Consider the following 22,884-nt stretch of genomic DNA (forward strand, 5'->3'; position numbering starts at 1 on the left):
CTATAACTCCATACATAGCCTGTGTAATTTTTCTATATTTTCTCCTTTTGCCAGTCCTATTGTACTATGCTAATTTAGGAATAATTTCACATTCTGTTGTTTGCAGAGAACTATACTTTCTTCAGATATCTTATGTCTATAATATTTCTACTACAAGCCGTTTCATATTAGATAAAAAATAGTTTGCAGCAACACATTCAGTGCAAAAGAAATATATCATATATTCAAACAATGATCAATTTAGATAATACCTTTTGTCCAGGGTGAAATGTAAAATTTGTTAATACCGGTTCTGTGGGCGTGGCTTGGGGGGGGTTAAAGTTACTGGGTGGGCATGACAACTTTTTTTTTTAACTTTTAAAAGCATTTTTTCTACAAGCTCTTTGGCCGAAGAGGTTGTAAAAAAAATGCTTTTAATAGCCTCCGACGATCAGGCAACTCAGCTGGGATCACCAGAGCCTTTTAAAAGCATTTTTAACAACCTCTTCGGCCAAAGAGCTTGTAGAAAAAATGCTTTTAAAAGGCTACTCTGATGATCCCAGCTGAGCCACACTATCATCAGCGGCTTTTTTTTTTTTACTTTTAAAAGCATTTTTTTGGCTGAAGAAAAAATGCTTTTAAAAGTAAAAAAATATATATATCTGATGATTGTGCGGCTCAGCTGGGCATGGGGGGGAGGCAGGGATTTTTGCTACCGGTTCTCTGAACCACCCACTGCCATCGCTACAGATTGGGCGATCCGGTCCAAACCGGAGCATTTCACCCCTGCTTTTGTCCCAGAGAAATATTTACGCTAGCAAGTAGGGTCTTTCATATTAACTACCTATGATTCCCTGCAAATGACCATGCTAACTAAAGATATTAAGAACTGATATTTGACAGGCATCAGTAGATGTACCCTGTCCAAAATATGTACATACGAGTTTGGAAATTCAAACAAAAAACAGTCTGTTGAGAAGTATTTGCCCAGTTTTCAAATTGACAAAAGAGTTATAGTTATAGTTGCATAATAGAGTTAGCCAAAATATTGTTTCCTAGGACAGTTCCCCAGAAATCAGAAGACCCTATTAAACAGAATAACCTGTAGTATAAGGGACTGACAGAGAAGGGAAATTTTTAAAAAATTGATGTGACCATTTTATTAAGAGAATACTTTAGTTCTAATTTCTGAATAATATATAAATCAATTATATAGCTTACTAAATGAAAGTTTAAGTTTTAACTTTTCATTTTTATCTAAAGCATCAAAGAAACCAATTCACACAATATTTCAGACAACAGAAACAATTGTGCCATTCTGTTTTTTTATAGTGCTTTCTTCCTATAACAATACTTAACACAATTGCAATTATTATTTTTTAGTGTTTAAGTTGAAATAATTTCAATATTCTGGTTCTACAAAAATCTAATAATCTGATAATTTTAGCAGGGTAGCTACTCTTATCTAATTATCTACCCAAGAGGTTTTTATCAATGAAACCAATAAAATAGGAATGAATTTCATCACATTAAATTATTGAAAAACAGAACATTTCTAGTCATTTACCTTATCAATGGCTGATGAAGAGCAACTAAAGAGGCATGCACTATAACAGAGATGACAGAAAGGTGAAAGTAATCAAACATAACATTAACGTAGTGATGAAGGCCTCGGTGTAAAGTAAAGTGCAACTTTAGCGTTCGGCTGCTAATTAGCTGCAAAGTGTTCAGGTCCTCTGGTCTAAATGAAAAAGAACACAAACACAGGCAAAAAAAGTGTGTTATTAGCTTAAAAGAACAAGTATACAACATAAATTATTTTTAAAATAATTTAATACTAGGATTAAAAATCCAAGAATACAAAGCAATGACTGAAGTCTTCTATACTTTTGGTATTCATTCTCATTTGATAATTTATTTAATATGAGGACCTTACAATAATCTTCTTATGAAATGATTAGAAGGTGCCACGTATAAGGAAGAGTAAAGAAAATATTACATTGAATAACCAGATATAACCTTCAATGAAAGCAATACGACATCATATAGGCAAATACACAATTATAAAGTATACTGGAATATCAAATATAAAACATGTGGAACTGTACTTACAGACACACAAAGTATATAATAACAAATTCAAATATAAGCAAAAAAGGCAATCCCAAAACTAATAACTAGAAAATCTTTAATTTAGTTGATATTTATTTATTTATTTATTTATTATTTAAATTTATATACCGCCCTATCTCCCAAAGGACTCAGGGCGGTTCACAGGCATATAAAACATCGATACATAAAATTAAAATAATCTTTAAAAAACTTATTCCAATGCCCTATCATTAAAAATAGAAATATAAATATTAAAATCAATTAAAACCCCTATAGAATTTAAAATCTAAGCCAGTCCTGCACAGATGAATAAATGTGTCTTGAGCTCGCGACGGAAGGTACGAAGGTCCGGAAGTTGACGGAGTCCTGGGGAGCTCGTTCCAGAGGCGGGAGCCCCACAGAGAAGGCCCTTCCTGGGCGTCGCCAGGCAACACTGCCTAGCTGGCGGCACCCTGAGGAGTCCCTCCTGTGAGAGCGCACGGGTCGGTGAGAGGTATCTGGTCGCAGTAGGCGGTCCCGTAGATAACCCGGCCCTATGCCATGGGCGCTTTAAAGGTGGTCACCAAAACCTTGAAGCGCACCGGAAGGCCACAGGTAGCCAGTGCAGCCTGCGCAGGATGGGTGTTATGCGGGAGCCACGAGGCTCCATCTATCACCCGCGCAGCCGCATTCTGGACTAACTGTAGCCTCCGGATGCCCTTCAAGGGAGCCCCATGTGAGGCGTTGCAGTAATCCAGGCGAGGCGTCACGAGGCGTGGTGACCGTGCATAGGGCCTCCCGGTCCAGAAAGGCGCAACTGGCGCACCAGGCGAACCTGGTAGAACGCTCTCCTGGAGCGGCCGTCAAATGATCTTCTAGAGACAGCCGTTCATCCAGGAGGGCGCCTAAGTTGCGCACCCTCTCCGCCGGGGCCAGTGACTCGCCACCGATGGTCAGCCGGATTTAGCTGACTGTGCGGGATGCCGGCATCCACAGCCACTCCGTCTTGGAGGATTGAGCTTGAGCCTGTTTCTCCCCATCCAGACCCGTCGGCCTCCAGACACGGGACAGCACTTGATAACCGTTGGGGTGGTCCGGTGTGGCTACAGCTGGGTGTCATCCGCATACAGCTGGTACTTCACACGAAACCACTGATGATCTCACCCAGCGGCTTCATGTAGATGTTAAACAGAAGGCGAGAGAATCGACCCTGCGGCACCCACAAGTGAGGCGCCTCGGGGCCGACCTCTGCCCCTGTCAACACCGACTGCGACGGTCGGAGAGATAGGAGGAGAACCACCGATAAGCGGTGCCTCCACTCCCAATCCCTCCAATCGGCGCAGCAGGATACCATGGTCGATGGTATCGAAAGCCGCTGAGAGGTCTAATAGGACCAGGGCAGAGGAACAACCCCTATCCCTGGCCCTCAGAGATCATCCTGCGACCAAAGCCGTCTCCGTGCTGTAACCGGGTCGGAAACCGGACTGGAGCAGGTCTAGATAGACAGTTTCATCCAGGTGCAAGGAAACTGATATGCCACCATACTCTCTACAACCTTCGCGAGCGGGTTGGAGACCGGACGATAATTACCTAAAACAGCGGGTCAGGAAGGCTTCTTGAGGAGGGCCTCACCACCGCCTCTTTCAAGGCGGCGGAAGACTCCCTCCACCAAAGAAGCGCTCGTAATCGCCTGGAGCCAGCCTCGTGTCACCTCCTGCGTGGCCAGCACCAACCAGGAGGGCACGGGTCCAGTAAACATGTGGTGGCATTTAGCCTCCCCAACAACCTGTCCATGTCCTCGGGAGCGACAGGGTCAAACTCATCCCATACAATGTCACCAAGACCGCCCTCAGCCGTCTCACCCGTATCACCGCAATCTTGGTCCAAACCATCCCGAAGCTGAACGATTTTATCGTATAGATAACCGTTAAACTCCTCAGCACGTCTCTGGAACGGGTCATCCGCTCCCCTGATGGAGGAGGGAGGGGGTCACCCGAAACAGGGCGGCTGGGCGGTTATCTGCCGATGCAATGAGGGAGGAGGCGTAGGTACGCCTCGCTTCCCTCATTGCCACTAGGTAAGCCCTAGTATAGGACTTCACTAGTGTCCGATCAGCTTCTGAGCGGCTAGACCTCCAGGAACTCTCTAGGCGTCTTCTCCGGCGCTTCATCCTCTCAGCTCCTCGGAGAACCAAGGGCTGGTTGGGACCTGCGCTGGGTCAGAGGCCGCAAAGGCACGACCGGTCTAAGGCCCCGCCGCGCCCGCTCCCAGGCCGCAACAAGTTCCTCAGCCGAGCCGTGTGCCAGACCCTCAGGAAATGGCCCAAGCTCCGTCCGGAACCCCTCCGGGTCCATCAGGCGCCTGGGGCCGGAACCAGCGTGTCGGCTCCGTCTCCCTGCGGTGGTGAATGGCGGTCAGAAAGTCCAGGCGAAGAAGAGTGATCTGACCATGACAAAGGTTCAATGACTATTTCCTTTAAGTCCAGATCTCTCAACCACTGACCAGAGACAAAAATCAAGTCCAGAGTGCCACCCCCAACGTGAGTAGGGCCATCAACTACTTGGGTCAGGTCCAAGGCCGTCATGGAAGCCATGAACTCCCGAGCTACCGTCGATGACGAGCCGGACGATGGCAAGTTAAAGTCCCCCACGACTAAAAGTCTGGGGGTCTCAACTACCACACCAGCAAGCACCTCCAGGAGCTCGGGCAGGGCAGCTGTCACGTAGCAAGGAGCCAGGTGCGACCAGCAAGCCCATCTGACATCTATGACCCCATCTCACAAGAGGATTCGCACCCGGCAATCTGAGGTACAGTGGTCTCCCTCGGCTCTAGACTCTCTCTAATCACAACCGCCACCCCACCACCCCTACCCTGGCCCCTCGGCTGATGAAATGCTCGGAAACCCGGTGGGCACATCTGAACAAGGGGCACGCCCCCTTCTGGGCCCAACCAGGTCTCCGTAACGCCCATAAGGTCCGCGGCACCCCTGAATAAGATCGTGAATTAGGGGCCTTATTGGCCACGGACCGTGCATTGCATAACATCAGCCAAGGCCAGGGCCCTGAGGATCCTGACCATCCGGGAACGGGAGAAGTTTGAGGGCTCGGGCGCGCGATCGCCTGTAAGCATCGGCGCACCCCTAACACGATATGAGCCCCACTTCCGCCATATCTGCCTCCCCTTACCGTGGAAATAGCACCACCCTCCACCAATGGAACACCGACTCCCCATGACCTCGGACCCACCAACCCCGCCACGAGCATGTGCAGGAACTGGACTCCCCGACGGGTTACCCCAACACCCACCCCTTCCTCCCACCCCCAACCCAAGCCCGTCGGTTTCCTTCCCCCCTTAAAATCCCTTTAAAACTCCCCTTAAAAAATCTATTAAAACAGCCAATTAAAAAACCCCTAAGCCTCCTATTTTTCGCATGCCATTTAATCACAATAATTTTTACAATTTATATCATTTTCTATAGCCCAATCTAGAACGTATTTTTGAATGAAAAAATTAAAAGTTTTTAAAAGTCAAAAAATACACAACCAGACTTTCCTATTATTTCAATATTAAGGGCAGGTTAATGCAAGAATATAAATATTCAATGTAATTGTATCAAGACCAATATGTAACTGAACTTTGAACTTACGAATAATCTGTATCTGTGAAGTGCAGATCTAAAGACAGTAGGAAATTCATTTCATTAAGAGACTCTTCAATCTAGGAAAATAAGTTACACAAACTATGATTTGCGATGCATTCTCGCGTTGAAAGACACCGTATTTATATATTTCTCTTCATTTGCTCAGTTACAAATTTATTTACAATAAATTAAAATACTTTATTACAGGAGGTTATTATGCATGACAAAGCAGCAGATAGAAAAGCAAATAGCAATACTTTTAAATGTTACTAGTGCAATTTAAAATACTGAATGAATAAAATATTGGACAGTAAATCCACTATTATTTGTACAAAATGGACCTATGTGTTTTAAAGTGTGTGTGTGTGTGTGTGTGTGTGTGTGTGTGTGTGTGTGTGTGTATGCAGGTTTTGGTATGTTCGGGTCTTTTCCCATGGAAGATTGAAAGTATTTAGGCAACGTTTCGATAAGATCTCACTCATCATCTTCAGGCTAGAATTTTTTTGGCTTTGTTCTTATGTGAGCATAAGAAAACAAGTGTGTGTGTGTGTGTGTGTGTGTGTTTTCGTAGATTTTCATGGGTATAGGTATGTAGGTCTTGGCATATTCGGGTCTTTTCCCATGGAAGATTGAAAGTATTTAGGCAACGTTTCGAAAAGATCTCACTCATCATCTTCAGGCTAGAATTTTTTTGGCTTTGTTCTTATGTGAGCATAAGAAAACAAGTGTGTGTGTGTGTGTGTGTGTGTGTGTTTTCGTAGATTTTCATGGGTATAGGTATGTAGGTCTTGGCATATTCGGGTCTTTTCCCATGTAAGGTTGAGAGTATCTTGGCGATGTTTCAACGAGGTCTCATTCATCATCTTCAGGCTGGTGCTTTTGGCTTCGTGCTTCTGTGAACAAAGCGTGGTCGGAGCTGCTGTGTGGTTGGCTGTGTGGTTGCATCTTGACTGGTAGATGGAGTGGGTGTTTGCAGATTGGTCGGCTGCCTCGCAGCATCCTGTGTGGGTGTGGTACTTGTTTTTTGTTCCTGAGCTTTGGTATTGTGGCCTCTGGAGTTCTGTGATGTGATGTCTTGAGCCGATGGCTGTGATGCAGCATCCCGGGCTCTGGCCTGATTCCGAGTCCGAGGTCCTATCATGCGTGGGGATTGGAGGGGGACGCAGCAGCCAGTGGTGCCAGCATGGTCTGGCTTCTGGATGGTGGTTGTGTTTCGTCTGTGGGATGGATTTGGGTTTGAATCTGGTGAGGATGATCGGTGGTGGCGTTGTGTGTTATCCTGGGTCCGGTGTCAATTTTCGTGGCTGGGACTCGTTTGTTGACTAAAGCCAGTTTTCAGATGTCTGATAGGCAGGAGGTGCCATCCCATTTGTTCATGTTGTGGGAGTGTTTCTCTCTTTCGATGGCTTCCATAATTATTCTCTTGTTATAGTGTTCAGTTTTGGAGATTAATTTGGTTCCTTCAAAATCAATTTCATGTCCTGTGGTTTTAAGGTGCTGAAAAAGGGAGGAGGTTTTTTCTTCTTTTCTGACTGCGTTCTTATGTTCTGCGATGCGTGCATTTATTCTCCTATTAGTTTGTCCAATGTATGTGGCTGGACAGATTTTGCACACAGCCCATTAACCAGGTCGTTACAACACTAAAGACTAGGATCACACCCACACAGGATGCTACGAAACAGCCGACCAATCTGCAAACACTGACTCCATCTACCAATCAAGATGCAACCACACAGCCAACCAACCCGCTCACAGCAACACTCCCCACCTCCCCACCAGTATTTATAGAGAGGTGGCAACTCCGACCACGCTTTGCTCATACAAGCACGAAGCTGAAAGCACCAGCCTGAAGACGATGAGTGAGACCGCGTCGAAACGTCGCCAAGATACTCTCAACCTTACACGGGAAAAGACCCAAATATGCCAAGACCGACCGACCTACCTACCTATATATATATATATCCAATATGGGAGGGATCATATATAATATGCTTCTCTGTCTGCTTCAGTAACCCAGGGCTTTTTTTTTTTGCTGGCTTGCCAGGGAACATAAATCATTTACAACCAAGATGCATGGCATGGGACCAGTCATTCTCATTCCATGCTGACAGAATCAAATTGACAATACTGGCAGGTAATTTGGCCCATTGGATAAAGAATCAAGAAAGAAAAGAAAAATAAAGAGCAGATGAACAATTGTCTTGATAACTGGATCTGAAATGACATTTAGTCATGCCAGCCACATGACCACAGAGATGTCTTCAGACATCGCTGGCTCTTCAGCTTTGAAACCGAGATGAGCATCATTCCCTAGGGTTGGGAACGACTAGCAAATATGCGCAAGGGGAACCTTTACCCTTTACTCCCCACAAATATGACTAGCTAAACATTCCTCTGTTTAACTCAACCATATAAAGAAAATACGATTACCTATGTTATTTATATCAGTGAAGTTTTTTATTAACTATATAGGTAGACCTTGACTTATGTCTTGTTGCTTAGTGACCATTCAAAGTTATGATGGACCCCACTCCCCAAAGATACTTATGACATGGTCTGAATTTCCAATGGATAGGCCCCCCCAGCAGTCAGATGACTGTATTTCAGGCACTTGGCAATCTGTCTGCATTTAGGGCCATTTATACATTTCCAGTTATTACTACATTTTGCCAAAAATCAGTGTTTACAGGGGGCCAAATGGGTATAAATGAAGAGGAGGCAGGTGGGTAGGGGGAACTGGAGGTAGTCCCTGCCTTTTCTAATGCTTGGAGCTGAACAGGACCAAGCCTGGAATGGTACTCGGCTAGCAAGCAGTAAAAATCACTTAACAATGGCAATGGGGACTGCCCACATTGCCATCACTAAGTGATGCAGTCATGTGACACCTCACTTTATGACTGCATTGCTTTGTTATCAAAACTCTGAAAGCAATTGTGGTTATAAGTCAAGGATTACACGTAATGGTATGTTTACAATCAGAGAGAAAGTCACATTCTAACCATTTGGACATTTTTTTTATCATTTAGGAGAATAGTCTCTACACTAGTTCACATAGTACCTATGAATAAGAGACTAAAATGTCTTTGCCTTAGGAACCTTGAAAATAAAGTGAATTCTAAAGGAGAAAAACAATTCACATTTCTTATCCTAATCTTGTTTTTTTTCATTAAGTTTGATAAATAACTCTGAAAGGATCCAGCAAGATTTTGATAGTTTGGTGAATTATAAATCATTATCTATTCCCCAAACTATGCTTACACACACATTATGCATGCTGGGAAGGATGATATCATACAGTATCTTGGCTTTCTACTTCTTTGCACAGAAACAGCACTGAACTGCTTAGTTATTGATTTGAAATATTTGCCTTCTTCCCACTCTTCTAATGGCTCTGAGCTTCCTGAATGCTTTGGTTGTCTACTGACTTACACAGAATTTTGGAATAGATTAGTTTTCATTTACCAGGGCTTTTCTTACATTATATGGCAGTCACCCATACAAAACTACTATATCTAACTTTCTTTCTTTCTTCCTTCCTTTTCAACTCCTACCCCCTACCCATTATTAGTTATGCAGATGCCAGTGTTACCTTTCTTTCATCCAACAGCATTTTAATTTTGAAGATCATTGCATCATTCACACAGACCTCTTCATTTTTGTAGAGAATCTGAAATGTTTTACTGCAGACTACATTGTCATGGACAGAAGCTGGGAAGGCAAGATCAGCACCTGAAAACAAGAGAATTGGCAAAAATTCATCATGGCTCAAAATTTATTGCTATGCACAAACGGATAACTGACATTTTTAAAAAGACTTTTTTCCAAACAACTAGATATATTGTAATAATTTTTTACCATTATCATATAATATAGTTAATATACAGCCATTCAAAAACATAAAAATTGGATGTTGATGCATTAAGGAACACAACGTTTAATTAACTTCATGATTATTTAATATTTGTAAGTTAATTCCATTTTCCAGAATAAAAGTCCAAAGAATACATAAAATGTATTAATGTCAATAACCAATAACATTAATAAAAGGAAACTGTAGTAGAAGGAGACCATACCTTTAAAATCAATGCAGCCATTGTTGTTAAGTGTTTGTGTGAATGTATGTGTGCATGTCCATATTGTTTTTAGGAATTTCTTAAACCACTGTTAAATTCAGCAATATATTAGTATTTCTGATTTGGTCTGAAGAGAAATCCTAGAAACACGCAAAGTATTTTAAATTCAAAATGTTTCAAATTAAAATGGCGTACTGTTTTGACATCAAAAAAGATTGGTGACACTTACTCATCAGTAAGTTTAAAATATTACTAGAATGAAATACTGTGGATGAAACATGTTTGTAAAGTCTAAAACATGTATAAACATTTTGAATTCAAAGTAACTTTCATATAATTCTAAAAATTCCTTTGAGGTTTATGAATTTTTAATAAAATCTAATCAATCTTCTATACAATTTCACAATAGACAACTACAAAAAAATAACTGCAAATACAATTTTGGCTGTTTTTCTCTGGGTTTTTTTTCTTCATTTCTTCAGAAACCTTAAGATGCACATATGCTCAGATTTCTCATAAATATTAAGATCTATTCACTAAAAATATTTAATATATAATGTAACATTAATAAACTGATAACTTTCTAATAAAAGTACTATTAAACAGTAATAATAAAGCTTAAATACTAATGAAATATTTATACTTACTAGTTGCACGTAATAAGCTTGCTTCAATTTTGTGTGGTATTCTTGGAGGAATTTTCATAGATACACGAATTTGATAGAATCTACAAGACAGAAATAATATTTCTAGAATTATTCTGTTTCTGATGTTCACCTTTTAAACACTTTACCATAACTTTATACTAATATATATATTAGTATGTATGTCTCTCTCTGTGTGTGTGTGTGTGTGCATGTGTGTGTGTATCATTTATAGTAATATGGTTTTCAATATGATTTACAGAAAGTATAAAAATAATGTAAAAATTACAAAAGTCAACAATTTACACATAGAGAGTACAGAGATTGCTGCTGAAAATGCCACGCACGTTAAGTGAACCATTGTTCGCTATGGTACAATTTTGCCAGAAACCAAAAGTAAAAGTGTCATAAAACGCAGTTATGTGACTATGGGATGCTGCAAATGGCTGTAAATGCAGCTATGTTGCCAAGCACCCAAAGTGCAGTCACAAGATCGCAGAATTTCAGGTCCAGGTCATAAATTCCCTCCTTGAAGTAGATTGTAACTCCAGTGTTCTTGCCAACATTTTCAGAACTGGTTTGTTAATACATTCTTCCTATGCTGAAAGGGATTAACTGATCCAAAGTCATTTACCTGCCTTTATTGCCGAGAGAGGATAAGAATTTAAATTTCCCCATTCCTAGTCTAGTACTTTTAACCATGACACCAAACTGAGTCTAAGTCATCTTTAGAATCTAATAAATTTTAACATGGAAATTTCTTCATTCAAACACAAGGAAAGGACATGTAAATATATGTTAATTTTCAATGCTTTAGTGTGATGTAATGAATATTTACTTCATTTTGCAAGAAAGCAACAGCCATAAAGAAAATCCTTTCTTTGGGACATGAAAAAGAATAGCAGCATGCATCCAAATGAGATTCAGGAATGAAGATACTGATCACAAAACTGCTGTACCATAAACAACAGAAACCATAAACAAAAACCTTTAAAAGCTTTTGAGCCACAACTTTATTAGATTTATATGTATAAATGTCACAGAAACCTAAATATCAAGGTGCGTTTATGTTCCTTGTCATTGTAATTTAAAATCTCACAGATTTAAAGTTACAAATGTCACATGCTAATATACTTTTTAAAATGGTAATATTTTCAATCTTGCTCTCTCATCTATCAATTCAAAAAGATGATTCAAACTACTTAGCTTTTCTTATATAAGGTAAGTAATATTTATCAGGGCAAGATCCATGATCTCAACTACTTTTTATCTCAAGATATGCATTAAAACACACAATAAATCTCTCTATACAAAGACTTTTGTAATAAAACCATCAGAATTTATAGCATTTATTGTATGGTAGGAAAAATAACTCACCCTCTTTGAAACAAATCCACATTATAAAATTTGTGGAGCTCCACAGAGAATTCTACCATTGCTTGTACTTCGCTCATTTTTATGTAGATGGAGGAGCTGCAGTACAGTTGCAAGGAACTTAAATTACTAAAAAGGAAAAGAAGACAATTGACATGACTCATAAATGACTTTCATACTCATATATATCACTCATAAACGTGATTTTCTATTCATTCACTATCTTTTTTGTAATAAAAAAACTAAATTCATAAGCTTCACGACCATTTTAGAACAACTTTTTAATGTTACACAGGGGAGAGGGAAGCAGGTGAAAGTGGCTTTATCTAAAGTGGCTACAAAAATTTGTGTTCAATCTTTAATTATTCTTAAAATAGCAAAGTCTGCTGTATTAGATTCTGTAGCAAAGAAAATGTATTCTACTTCTTTTTAGTGACAGATAAACAAACTTTAAAACGGAGTTGCAATTCCACAACAAGGACCTATTAGGGTGATCTGAAAGCTACAGTGCCACAGAAATATTCTGATTAAGATACCCCAACAAACAACATCTTTCTTCTATTGACATTTGTGTGAATGTCTGCAGAAGAAAACTGTCATGCATACTACACCTGTAAGTTTTAGCTTTCATGTGAAGCAGAGCTTCTAAATACGATTATGCTGAACAAGCAAATATCTACAGAAAAGTAATTTAGCAATGTCAGCAGAAACTATGTTTAACTTGTACATTCACTTGATGAGTGCTCTGATTTTCTGAATGCAGATAATGAGGATTGCTTATTTTAACCTATTTTGGATGTAGCAGTAAAACCCAATTTAGCAATCAAGGTATCATCAGGATCTACCTTTTGGCTCTTCATCTCCTCTTACTCTAGTATAGTTATGATGAAAAGATTGATCAATTTTGAAGCAGAAGTATTTCCAGAATTTTTCATCACATCCAAACTAAGAAGGATCTTTCATTTAAACTATGTTTTATTCAAACAAATCACTAGTCAATGAGTTATAATTCTGGCTTCTTAATAAACCAAAACTCACTCAAGTTCTTCTTGTCTGATCAGGGGAAAGGAGGCAAATTTAAGTTGTAAGTTTCAAGGCTCCCTATTACTCATATTGTATATGATCTTACAACATAATTTAATGTAATGTCCAAAGTAGACACTGGCCTTTTGTTTATTATGCTTTAAAATAAGCTGAATCAGCGTACTGTCAATTAACATAGCAACCCAAAGCACACTTTGTTTTGCTTACTAATGAGCATTTGATATAATCCTTTCCAATAATTCAAATAATGCAATGTCAATTGCATTAGAGCCAAAATAGGGCCAATCAGACACTACTGTATCCAAAAATATATAGACTAAAAAGTAAAATTATAAAGAAATACTTCCCAAAGCACATGGCAATAAAGACCAAGCATGTTTGGTCATGTTCAGACGTATCAGAGTGGTAATGTCAAGCTTTAAGACTTTGTAGTAATCAATCTAATCAAAGCTGTGTATCTCCAATTCCCTTTCATCAATAACACAATATTTACTCCTCCTTACAATACTTAATATTTTTTTAATTCTTTTCATCTAATATAAAGTATTAAAGATCCAACAAGAAGACTGAACATAGTCTCCTTCCTAAATCCATCAGCTTGGTAGTTAATATAGATTTTCTAACTCTTTATTACAATACGGTAAGAGTGAAACGTAACACAAAAAAACTTTACAAGTATGCATTTACAGAGTTTCTAAATGAATAAGCTTCATCTTTACCTCTAATAATAAATAATCCATTTTAATGAAGGCAACAAGCAGTCTTCCAGTTCCTCATTTTTGCAATCAAAACCATTCTGCTTACTCTGCATAGAAAAGAAAGCAAATTATGGAATATCTAAATCCAATCTAAATCCAATCTATTTCTGAGTTTTTTCATCAGGATAAAACAAAATATTAACTGTATTCCGTGTGCCTAGGTGTATAGTCATGCTGGCCTTATAACCATTGAAAAGTGTTCTGATAACGCTGGCTCCCTCAGCTAAGAAATGGAGGGGAAAGCATCACCTTTACTTTGAAAGTGAATGCCTAAAGAAAAAATAACATTTGAAATGAAACCAACAAGTCTGGAATATTTTGTAAAAACTGCATTATTTTATTGTGATTAAATGCAGGAAGAAAGATTTATTGTGATTAAATGCAGGAAGTAATAGTAAATGATACTTAATTTTGGAGAAAATTAAAAATCTATTATATTAAAATATATTTTAGTGCTGTATCTTTATAATAGCTTTTTATTTATCTAAATCTTAGGTTCATTTATATGTTGACTGTTCAACGCCCTACGATTTAGAGAGCAACGTGCAATTACTGAATTGGTTTAGGCTGGTTTCTGTTCCCTTGTCACAAGGAAAATGCATCTCTGTTATATATGTATTCTATGAATTCCATGCAACTGATTCTTTTCATATTGTGCTTTCTCAAGGAAAAAATATTTTCATCTGTAAGAGAAACAGTATTTTAACCATTAATAAACTGACAAGAGAGGCATATTGGAATATAGTCTGAACATTTTAATTGTTACACTAATTTTAATTTATTTAGAACATCTAAATTCTGTTTTTCAATTAGTAAATGCACAATAACATATTTAAGGTACATTTTCAGTTCATTAGGAGAGAAAAGCAACTAGCATTTGCAAGGATTGCCTGACTAATTAAGATAAGCAGCGAGCTAGACAGGAATAAATAACCTTTTTTCTAGCCTAGGGACTATATAATCTTTGTGCTCCACCTGGGGCTGCTGGTGGCAAGAGGTCACTGGGTAGAGTGGGAATTTTTTAGCCCTTAAGGGGGAGTTAAGGAGCAAAATGACCACATTCAACTTTAAGGCAAACATTTTTCTCCTTCAATTTCTCCAACATCAGCATACTAATGCAGCAGTTTCAGGGCTTTTAAGAAATGAGTGACTGGGCCACATCATATGTTACTCACATTCCTATTGAAAACAAAATAATTGCATGGCGTTAGAAAATAATTCTATAGTGCTTTTGGATAGAATTCTGGGAATTTATTAAACAATATTCCTTATATTTAATAACTTAAGAAGAAGCTATGTTGAGGTTTTTGTGAGTATGGAAAAAAGAAGGCATAGAAAGTGATTTTTAAGTTGTAAATGTTAATAGTATAAACTGCTTTTCTAAAAACTGAAAGATGGTATATAAATATTTAACACAAATAATTTTATGATTTATACAGCATTCTCCACTGGAGAGCAGTGATACAAATTTACTGTAATGTTCCATGAGTGCTACAACTACAAATAAACAAAAACAGGCAAAGATCTAACACCTCATAGTTGTGACAAACAAGATGTCTAATGCTTACTAAATAACTCTCTTTATTTCAATACACATAATACACACAAATTTGCTTCTGCACTAGAAAATAAATTGCTGCAGTTAGTGTTAAAGTGAAGTCATAATCTGTCATTTGGTTTAATTTATTTATTTAGAAGATTTATATGGCTGCTCATTCACTCTTGATGATTCTGGGAGGTTTACAAACAATAAAAATCCAATATAAAAGAATCAAAAACAATCCCTCCCCCTCCCTAGATAGCATCATAGATAGAAAACAGGCTGGTTCTTTTCCCCATTCAATAAATTTCTATGATGAAAGGTATGGCTGGTCTCAAAGAAGTTATCCTAAAAGTTGTCCTTATTACCTGCCATATAACTACATAATTCTCATTCTCACCTATGAACCTGTAAAATTAATTACAGTGTAATTGTGCTAATGGAATATCATGTATAAATTATTTTAATTCAGTTCCTTTCTAGCTTGTTAGACCCTGACTGACAGGAACCCTATATGCAGGGAACTCTCCACCACTGTGTGTCTTAATTAAGTAATTAAAATAAGCATTGCATGCGTTTGAGTGTTCGGAATAGGTAGATAAAATGGCCTATTTTTCGGAACAAAAAATAAAATTAGAGCAGTAAATATAAAGACTATACTATTAAAAAAGTAAAGAAGACAATCAAGAAATGTAAAGAATAAAGACTTAAAAGTGGTGCTTGAAATTATATAGCAAACATTAATTGAGCAGCAGGAATATAAAATACATTTAAAATAGTAAAACACAACCATATAGATTTGCCCTTATGCAAATATTTACTACGTATAAAAGATAAGTAAAAGGGGATATTTATGATATATTTTTTCATTTCTCAAATGTACTAAACTGTATTTGAAGTGTGATGCATACTGTATCATGCTTGTTTTTACAGTTATAGAGGCAAAATCATTAGTTTTATTCCAGAATGCATATTAATGGAAGTAGATGACTAAATTTAAAAATGTCCTTTATTATAAATAGAATGAAATTTTCCCCAGGTTTTATGCAGTAGTGTATATAATGAAAGAATCGCCTTCTCTGTGAATTCAAACAAGCTATTCCTAGGATCTATGTACTCAGTCTTTTTATTTGAATACAAGTAGTCCTTAACTTGTAACCACAATAGGGACTGAAAAAATTGTTGTTAAATAGTATGGTCATTAAATGAGCCTGATTACAATCATTTTCCTGTGGTTGTTAACTAAATCACCATGGTCATTAAGTGAAATTTCATTTGATTGCCATTTGTGATCTTCCCTGCTGACCTCCTGATTGAATTTGCTTGTTAGAAGCCACTGCAAATGGCAATCGTGACCCTGGAATGCTGTGAATGCATGAGAATTGCAAGCACCTGAATCACAATCATGTGACCACTGTGATGATCATTAAAAGTGATGACTGATCGTAAGTCACTTTTTTCAGCACTGTTTTAACTTTGAACAGTTGCTAAAGAAATGGTGGTAAATTTCAGATTACCTGTACTGGCATTGCTTCTGAAAGCTAAAAAGCTTAACCAGTATAGAAGCAAAGCAGGATACAAAGAAATGCTTAGGTTGCTGCAAGAGGCTTGCACCATAGTGAACATAAGAACAAAGCCAAAAAAACTCCAGCCTGAAGATGATGAGTGAGAGCTCATCGAAACATTGCCTAAATACTTTCAATCTTACACGGGAAAAGACCCGAACCTGCATACATATACCCGTGAAAATCTACGAAAACATATATATATATATGTTTGTATATATACAATCCTGCCCCAAAGTCATATCAAACTCTGTCTAAAATTTACTTCAGCATTGATAGGAACTCTTTTTAAATAGAGTAAGCCTGGTAGCATTATATACCCTCTTTGCAAAATAGCTGTGTGGAAGATAGTCTCAGTTCCATATAATAGGACACTCAAATCATACATACCAGCATTAAACTAGCTATGCTATAGAATCTCATCCTTCCCACTGCATTTGTTTGCTTTCATGGCTCTCCATAGCCAGGGCTCTCCAACCTTAGTAACTTTAGGGCTTGTGGACTCAACTCCACAAATCTTAAAGTTTTAAAGTTGAAGTCCACAAACCTTAAAGTTACTAAGGTTAGAGACCCCTGCTCCATAGTATACTTAGGATTCTTCCCAACAACAAAATTCAAAAGCCTCAAGTCCCTTGGTATTCTGCTTTTCCAAAGACCAACTTTTGCTTCCATAGAGATTCACAGAGAATATCACTGCTTGTACAATTCTGATCTTATACCAAAATACACTAGCTACTGCTATAAATTCTCACATAAGGATCAAAGGGTATAGGGTCATTGTTCAAATATTTGTGCTGTAAATGTTCAGAACAAACTGAAAAATAATTATGTTCCCAAACAGGAACATCTCATTCAATTAGAGAGATACTGGCTATTAGGAAACAAAAAACAAATATTATGATATGTGAATCAGGAATAAATGAACAAAAGCATTAGAATCTTTACATGGTTGATTAAAAATATAACCAGCTATTTACTTATTGAATCTGAAAAGAACTACATTAGCTTATCCAGACTCCACATTTTGATAGTTTACAGTCTAATATAGAATTTGATAGCCTTGGCCAATTATGTGAATATGGAAAAAAGCAGTAACTTTGGCAAAGTATGTGTTTATAGCATCCTCTTCTATGATTCTTCACCATGAAACTCCTGTGTTCTATCATTGAAATCTAATGCATCCCAGATGATTTTGTAATATGTTCTAAGAAATACATTCATACCATGACTACTTCTCCATTGTTCTTCATAAACTAAGTATAGAGTTCAAAAGACATTTAATTCCATTTCAACGACTATGAGTGGCAGAATAAAATTGGTAACACCAAAGGATATTTCTAAAGGAAAATTTATTCACCATTATTTTCTCCCTGAATAATCCCTGATTATTTATTTACTTATTTAAAACATTTATATAGCCACTCATCTTCTAAGCAGATCTCCCGATTTCTCAATTTACACTCTGAAAGCATTTCCCATTAAAACAAAATTAGAAACATGAGCAAACAGAAAAATAGATAGATGGATGGATGGAGAGGGAGAGGCACAGGGAGAGAGACAGAACCTGGATTTATTATTCATCTTTCCTAGGTATGTCTTTGAACATATATATATAGACAAAACCGAGGCCCATGGCTACATGCAATTCCTGAAAACCCTTTATATACAGTAATTCCCAAAGGCCTTTTATAAGTTACCAAGTTCCTGTAATTCTTAATGTAATAACTATTAAATTATTGAACAGTAAATTGTTTAATAAATCAACAATAATCACATGAACTATTTAATTAAAAAAAGTTTAACATGCATTTCCAATTTTCTTTTTATGTTTCTAGCTGTACCTATTTTTTGGAATATGATATCAGCACTGTCATTCAAAGATCCTCTGACATTTAGAGCCGTGGCCCCCAACATTTTAGGCACCAGGGACCAGTTCTATGGAGAAAGATTTTTCCCTGAACTGGAGAGTATGTGATTTTGCATACTGCCTGCATCCCACGGATGGGGCTTTGCTTTGTTTGCACAGCCCATTTGCTGGCACCGGTCCGTGGACCTTGATCTATAGGTTTGCTACAGGACCCAAATCAACCAGTCCATACAATCACTAGTTGGTTAGGTCACTTCTAGCAAAGAGAAATATTAGCTGGGGACAAGCATTTGACGGTGCTTGGCCAGCTTTACTCAAGGGGAAGAGCCATCTTTACAGCTATTCACCATAGGCTACAAACCCCAGAAAAATTACTATGCTTTTCCTAAGGAAGACCAGGAAAAACATCTCAATCCTACCAAAACTGAGTAGTTGTGGCTTTTGGAACTAGGCCTAGGGATTTTCCTCAAAGTTTCTGTCTGCCCAATATAATCTGGCACAGGGGTGTGCTCTGGGTCCCCTTGATTAAATAGTGACATCTTTCCAGAGGAAGAAAGTATCTTTCTCTGTGGTAGGATCTGCTGGAATGAGGTCCCCCCCCCCAAGATCCATACTTCCTGATGGTAGCCCCCAAAGACCTTGAAAACCTGGATGTTTTACCAGAGAAGGGTTAATAGAATTTCTTATGTTTTTATATATTATGGACTAGACACCACTCTCTACATGAGGGCACTCTTGAAGATTTGGAAAGCTGTAACTGATGCAGAATGCAGCTGCAAGGACAGTTCTTAGGACTACTAGGGTGATGTTACACTACTGTTGCACAAGCTGCACTGGTTGTCATTTGCTTTCAGGTTCAATTCAAGGTATGGTTATTACCTGTAAAGCCCTTTTATGGCATGGAGCCAGGTAACCTAAATAACTGTCTTCCCCAATGAATTGGCCCACCCCACCTACATGGGGCAGGAGGAAGAGCATGCTGAAGGACCCCACCAGTCAAGGATTCTAGGAGAAGAGTTTTTTCTGCCATGGTTCCTGCCCTCTGGAACATTGTGCCTCCTCACGTAGCACATTCTTGGCCTTCCAAGAGCCTGGAAACCTGGCTTTGCCAAATGTCCTGGGACTCTGATAGGAACATATCATACTGAAAGTAGTTAATGGACTGAGATACCACCTCCATCCTGTGTGTATATTGCTCCCTCCCTTGCCATGTTCGTTCATTTTAAGTCAATTTTAATGATTAATGAAATATTAATAATCTTAATCTTTATTGTTTTAATGTTTTATGTTTGAGTATTTAGTTAATGTAAAAAATTATCAGCAGTTTCTTCAACTCTCTATGTACAACTAAATACTTCCCTACATGGAAATATATTTCTCTGCCCTTAAATTTTGGCTGGATCATTTGATGCTACTAAAAACAAAGTTATGATTTAAATTCATAAAAAGGAAAAAAGGAAATTTGAAATAGGATTTGAAATTAATTATAAGAATTCTTTGGGAAAATGCTGTTGTTAAAATTTAAAAAAAAGATAAGATTTTGAAGACTGAACACTAGAGGGGACTACAAGGAATGAAGGATTACAATTAAAGAACAATCAAATTTGATTTATTCATAAAGAATGGAGTAAAATTGTCCTTAACATTTGACATATTGAGAGTTATTTGTGAACAATGGATCTTGAAGTAAATTTTAAGGATGTTTGCCATAATAGATAGTTTAATGCAGTAACAGATAGTTTAAAAGACATTATGGAAGAAGAATAAGACTGAGACTGAATTGAAAGTGGTTTTAAAAATGACAAGCTACAAGAATGATATAGTAAAATATGCTACACTGGACAGTAAACATCAAGATTGTTATAAGTGAAAGAAATATAAAGTTTATTTGATCAAAGTTAAAACAGCAATGTTATTTTTGATAATCCTTAATGGACTTTTTCTGACTAGGACTGAACAAAGAGGCATTAAGGATTTGTTTGTAGATATGAGATCATTTACTGTATTTTAAAATATTTTTTACTATATTTCTTTTTTACTAGAATTGTTTTTGTTTGTTGTGATGAAGTTGGACGTCATTTCTTATAAGGTATTATGGTTGGCTTATGTTTAATATCAGATTATGGCTTGCTTTTTCTTTATTCCAAGCAGTGACCTGAAAGCAAGAAGTATGGCATATAAATTTAATATATTACTATTATATTATATGGCTTATGTGTTACCTGCGTACTGCTGAGGTTGGCAGCTCAGCGGTTTGATCTCTGTGAGCAAACAAACCACAGAAGGGACATGAAAGGAGCCTTCCCCATTGCCTACTGGCATTCAGGCATCCCACAGGTAAAGATAAAAAAGATGAAAAAATTCCTTTCACAGAGGTAGCCAGCCGCCTCTGTGATCCCTGGCTAACACGTGCCATACACGAAATAAATAAATTATTATTCAAGACAATGTGACATCACAGATGCTAATTCTTTAACTGGTGTTGGTGTTTACACACATCAAGTTCTTCCCAAGAACCTAGGATGTTGTAACATATCATGTGAGGATCCAAGCAAGGTGGCCTTTGACAGATAGAAATTTTGTCAATGTGCAGGTTTTCTACGTGCTGTCCAAGATTTTTCGGTATGGCACTCAGTGTGCTGATTATTATTATCAATAATAGCCAATTAGTTTGGATGAACAAAGCCACAAGAAGTCTAAGCAGTGAATGGAAATAAGTTCTTAGCCCTGTTTACAATTCTGATTTGGTGGTCACTCATAAACTTACAATATATAGTGATGTAAATATAATAATGACTTGTATCAAAATTAACTATTAATTAACTAGATTATATTGTCAAAAAAAAGTATGTGCAACAATCGTGTACCACTGTGAAACCTTGAAATGAATAAGGACCTTGTATTTGCAGGAAAACATGAGGAAGAAAAAATGTTCAACAAAAACTTATGCTACAATAAAACTGTTAATATAAAATATCACAAGATGCCACACAGCCATCTCTCTGAAAACATTCTGTGTGTGTTTGTGTGTGTGTGTATGTGAGAGAGAGAGGGTGGGGGATCCACTTTATTACTCTACAACAGTTACATCCACAACAAATCTTTGCTCAGAACTTTTGAGTAAATACATTTTAATTTGAGGTAAGGAAACTTCATTCAAAACCACTATAAAACCCCAGAATTATAGTTCATTAAAATAAATATATATAGTTGTAAGAAAACAGGTAGCAAATACCAGAATTTTAGGGAGATCATTTCTAAAGATTTCTGGAAAGGAGCCTTTTAAGGTCATTATCAATCAATGTAACTAATACATTGAAGAAAAATGGTAAAAGGTTTAAATTAATTTAAATTATTTATGCATCATGAGAATGGCATTTTAAGGTCATACCATAGAAAGTTATCTGTAAGCCACCAGGAGTTGGACAGCCATATAAATTTTCTAAATAAATAAATTATATGCTTTGATAGATAAAACAAATCAAGATAATAATAATGAAGTAGATATAAAATAACACACTCTCTTATATGTTCAGACAGGCTTTAAGGTACAGTGACTAAAAGCCAGTAAAAGAACTGTTTTTATAAGGTATTAGGTGGCTTTGGTAGAGTTAAACCAGGTCACACTAATTATCCAAGGAATGTGAAGAATGTATATTTCTAAAGTTGGGGTGGGTGGGGGGAAATAGTAGATGTCCCTAGAAGGAAAGCAAATACCAGGCAATACCAAAGTTACATCTGGTTATATAGCACAATGAAATTAGGCGGGAGAGGTCTTTTCCTTCTATTCCAGCTTTTAAAAATAATAAATAAACGCACCAATAACCGCGGAACAGAAACAACCCCGTGAAATCAAAGGGAAAGAGCTTTTTTTAATTAGAAATAACCAGGTTTTCTAAGACGATGGAAAAACTGTAATTCACGGGCAAGCTCGGCTGCCCCGGCTTGAACTACAGAGAAACGAGAGGAAACTATTTCAAAGAGGGCAAAAAGCCAAAAGGACCTTTCGGTACTCTCGAATTGGTACACACAAGGATGAAGGGAGGGGAAAAGGGGAAATACGGGGAAGGGTTTTCCTTAGGATCTTTTCTTTTCTTTTTTGAGATTTACAAATGAAATACAGCCAGGAACGAAAAGGGGGACACAGAGAGAGAGAAACGCCAGTTTGAGAAAAACTAAAGGTAATTCGACCCCAGCTAGACTGAACCACCAGGCTCGACTTCTGACTTTCCACTCGAAAGCGCTGATCGTTATTTTTTTAATTTGTTTTTTTTAAAAACGTTTTGGGGACCCCTTGGAGAAGCCCCCG

At 37.7% G+C, this 22,884-nt stretch overlaps 1 protein-coding gene across 3 annotated transcripts in view; it reads right to left on the bottom strand.

The window, feature by feature from the left end:
* The window catches only part of FAM135A (family with sequence similarity 135 member A), a 60,055-nt gene that overhangs the window by 35,667 nt on the left and 1,504 nt on the right, over nucleotides 1–22,884 (bottom strand). For all 3 annotated transcript variants that reach the window (XM_058176474.1, XM_058176456.1, XM_058176464.1), the window contains exons 2-7: nucleotides 13,565–13,650; nucleotides 11,805–11,930; nucleotides 10,431–10,510; nucleotides 9,300–9,439; nucleotides 5,717–5,787; nucleotides 1,547–1,720 (exon numbers count right to left, since the gene is read on the bottom strand). In XM_058176474.1, coding sequence (XP_058032457.1) covers nucleotides 1,547–1,720; nucleotides 5,717–5,787; nucleotides 9,300–9,439; nucleotides 10,431–10,510; nucleotides 11,805–11,881 — 542 coding nt within the window. In that variant the 5' untranslated portion in view covers nucleotides 11,882–11,930; nucleotides 13,565–13,650. The remainder of the gene's footprint in view (nucleotides 1–1,546; nucleotides 1,721–5,716; nucleotides 5,788–9,299; nucleotides 9,440–10,430; nucleotides 10,511–11,804; nucleotides 11,931–13,564; nucleotides 13,651–22,884) is intronic.

Source organism: Ahaetulla prasina, chromosome 1 (genome assembly GCF_028640845.1).
Source record: "Ahaetulla prasina isolate Xishuangbanna chromosome 1, ASM2864084v1, whole genome shotgun sequence".
NCBI lineage: Eukaryota > Metazoa > Chordata > Lepidosauria > Squamata > Colubridae > Ahaetulla > Ahaetulla prasina.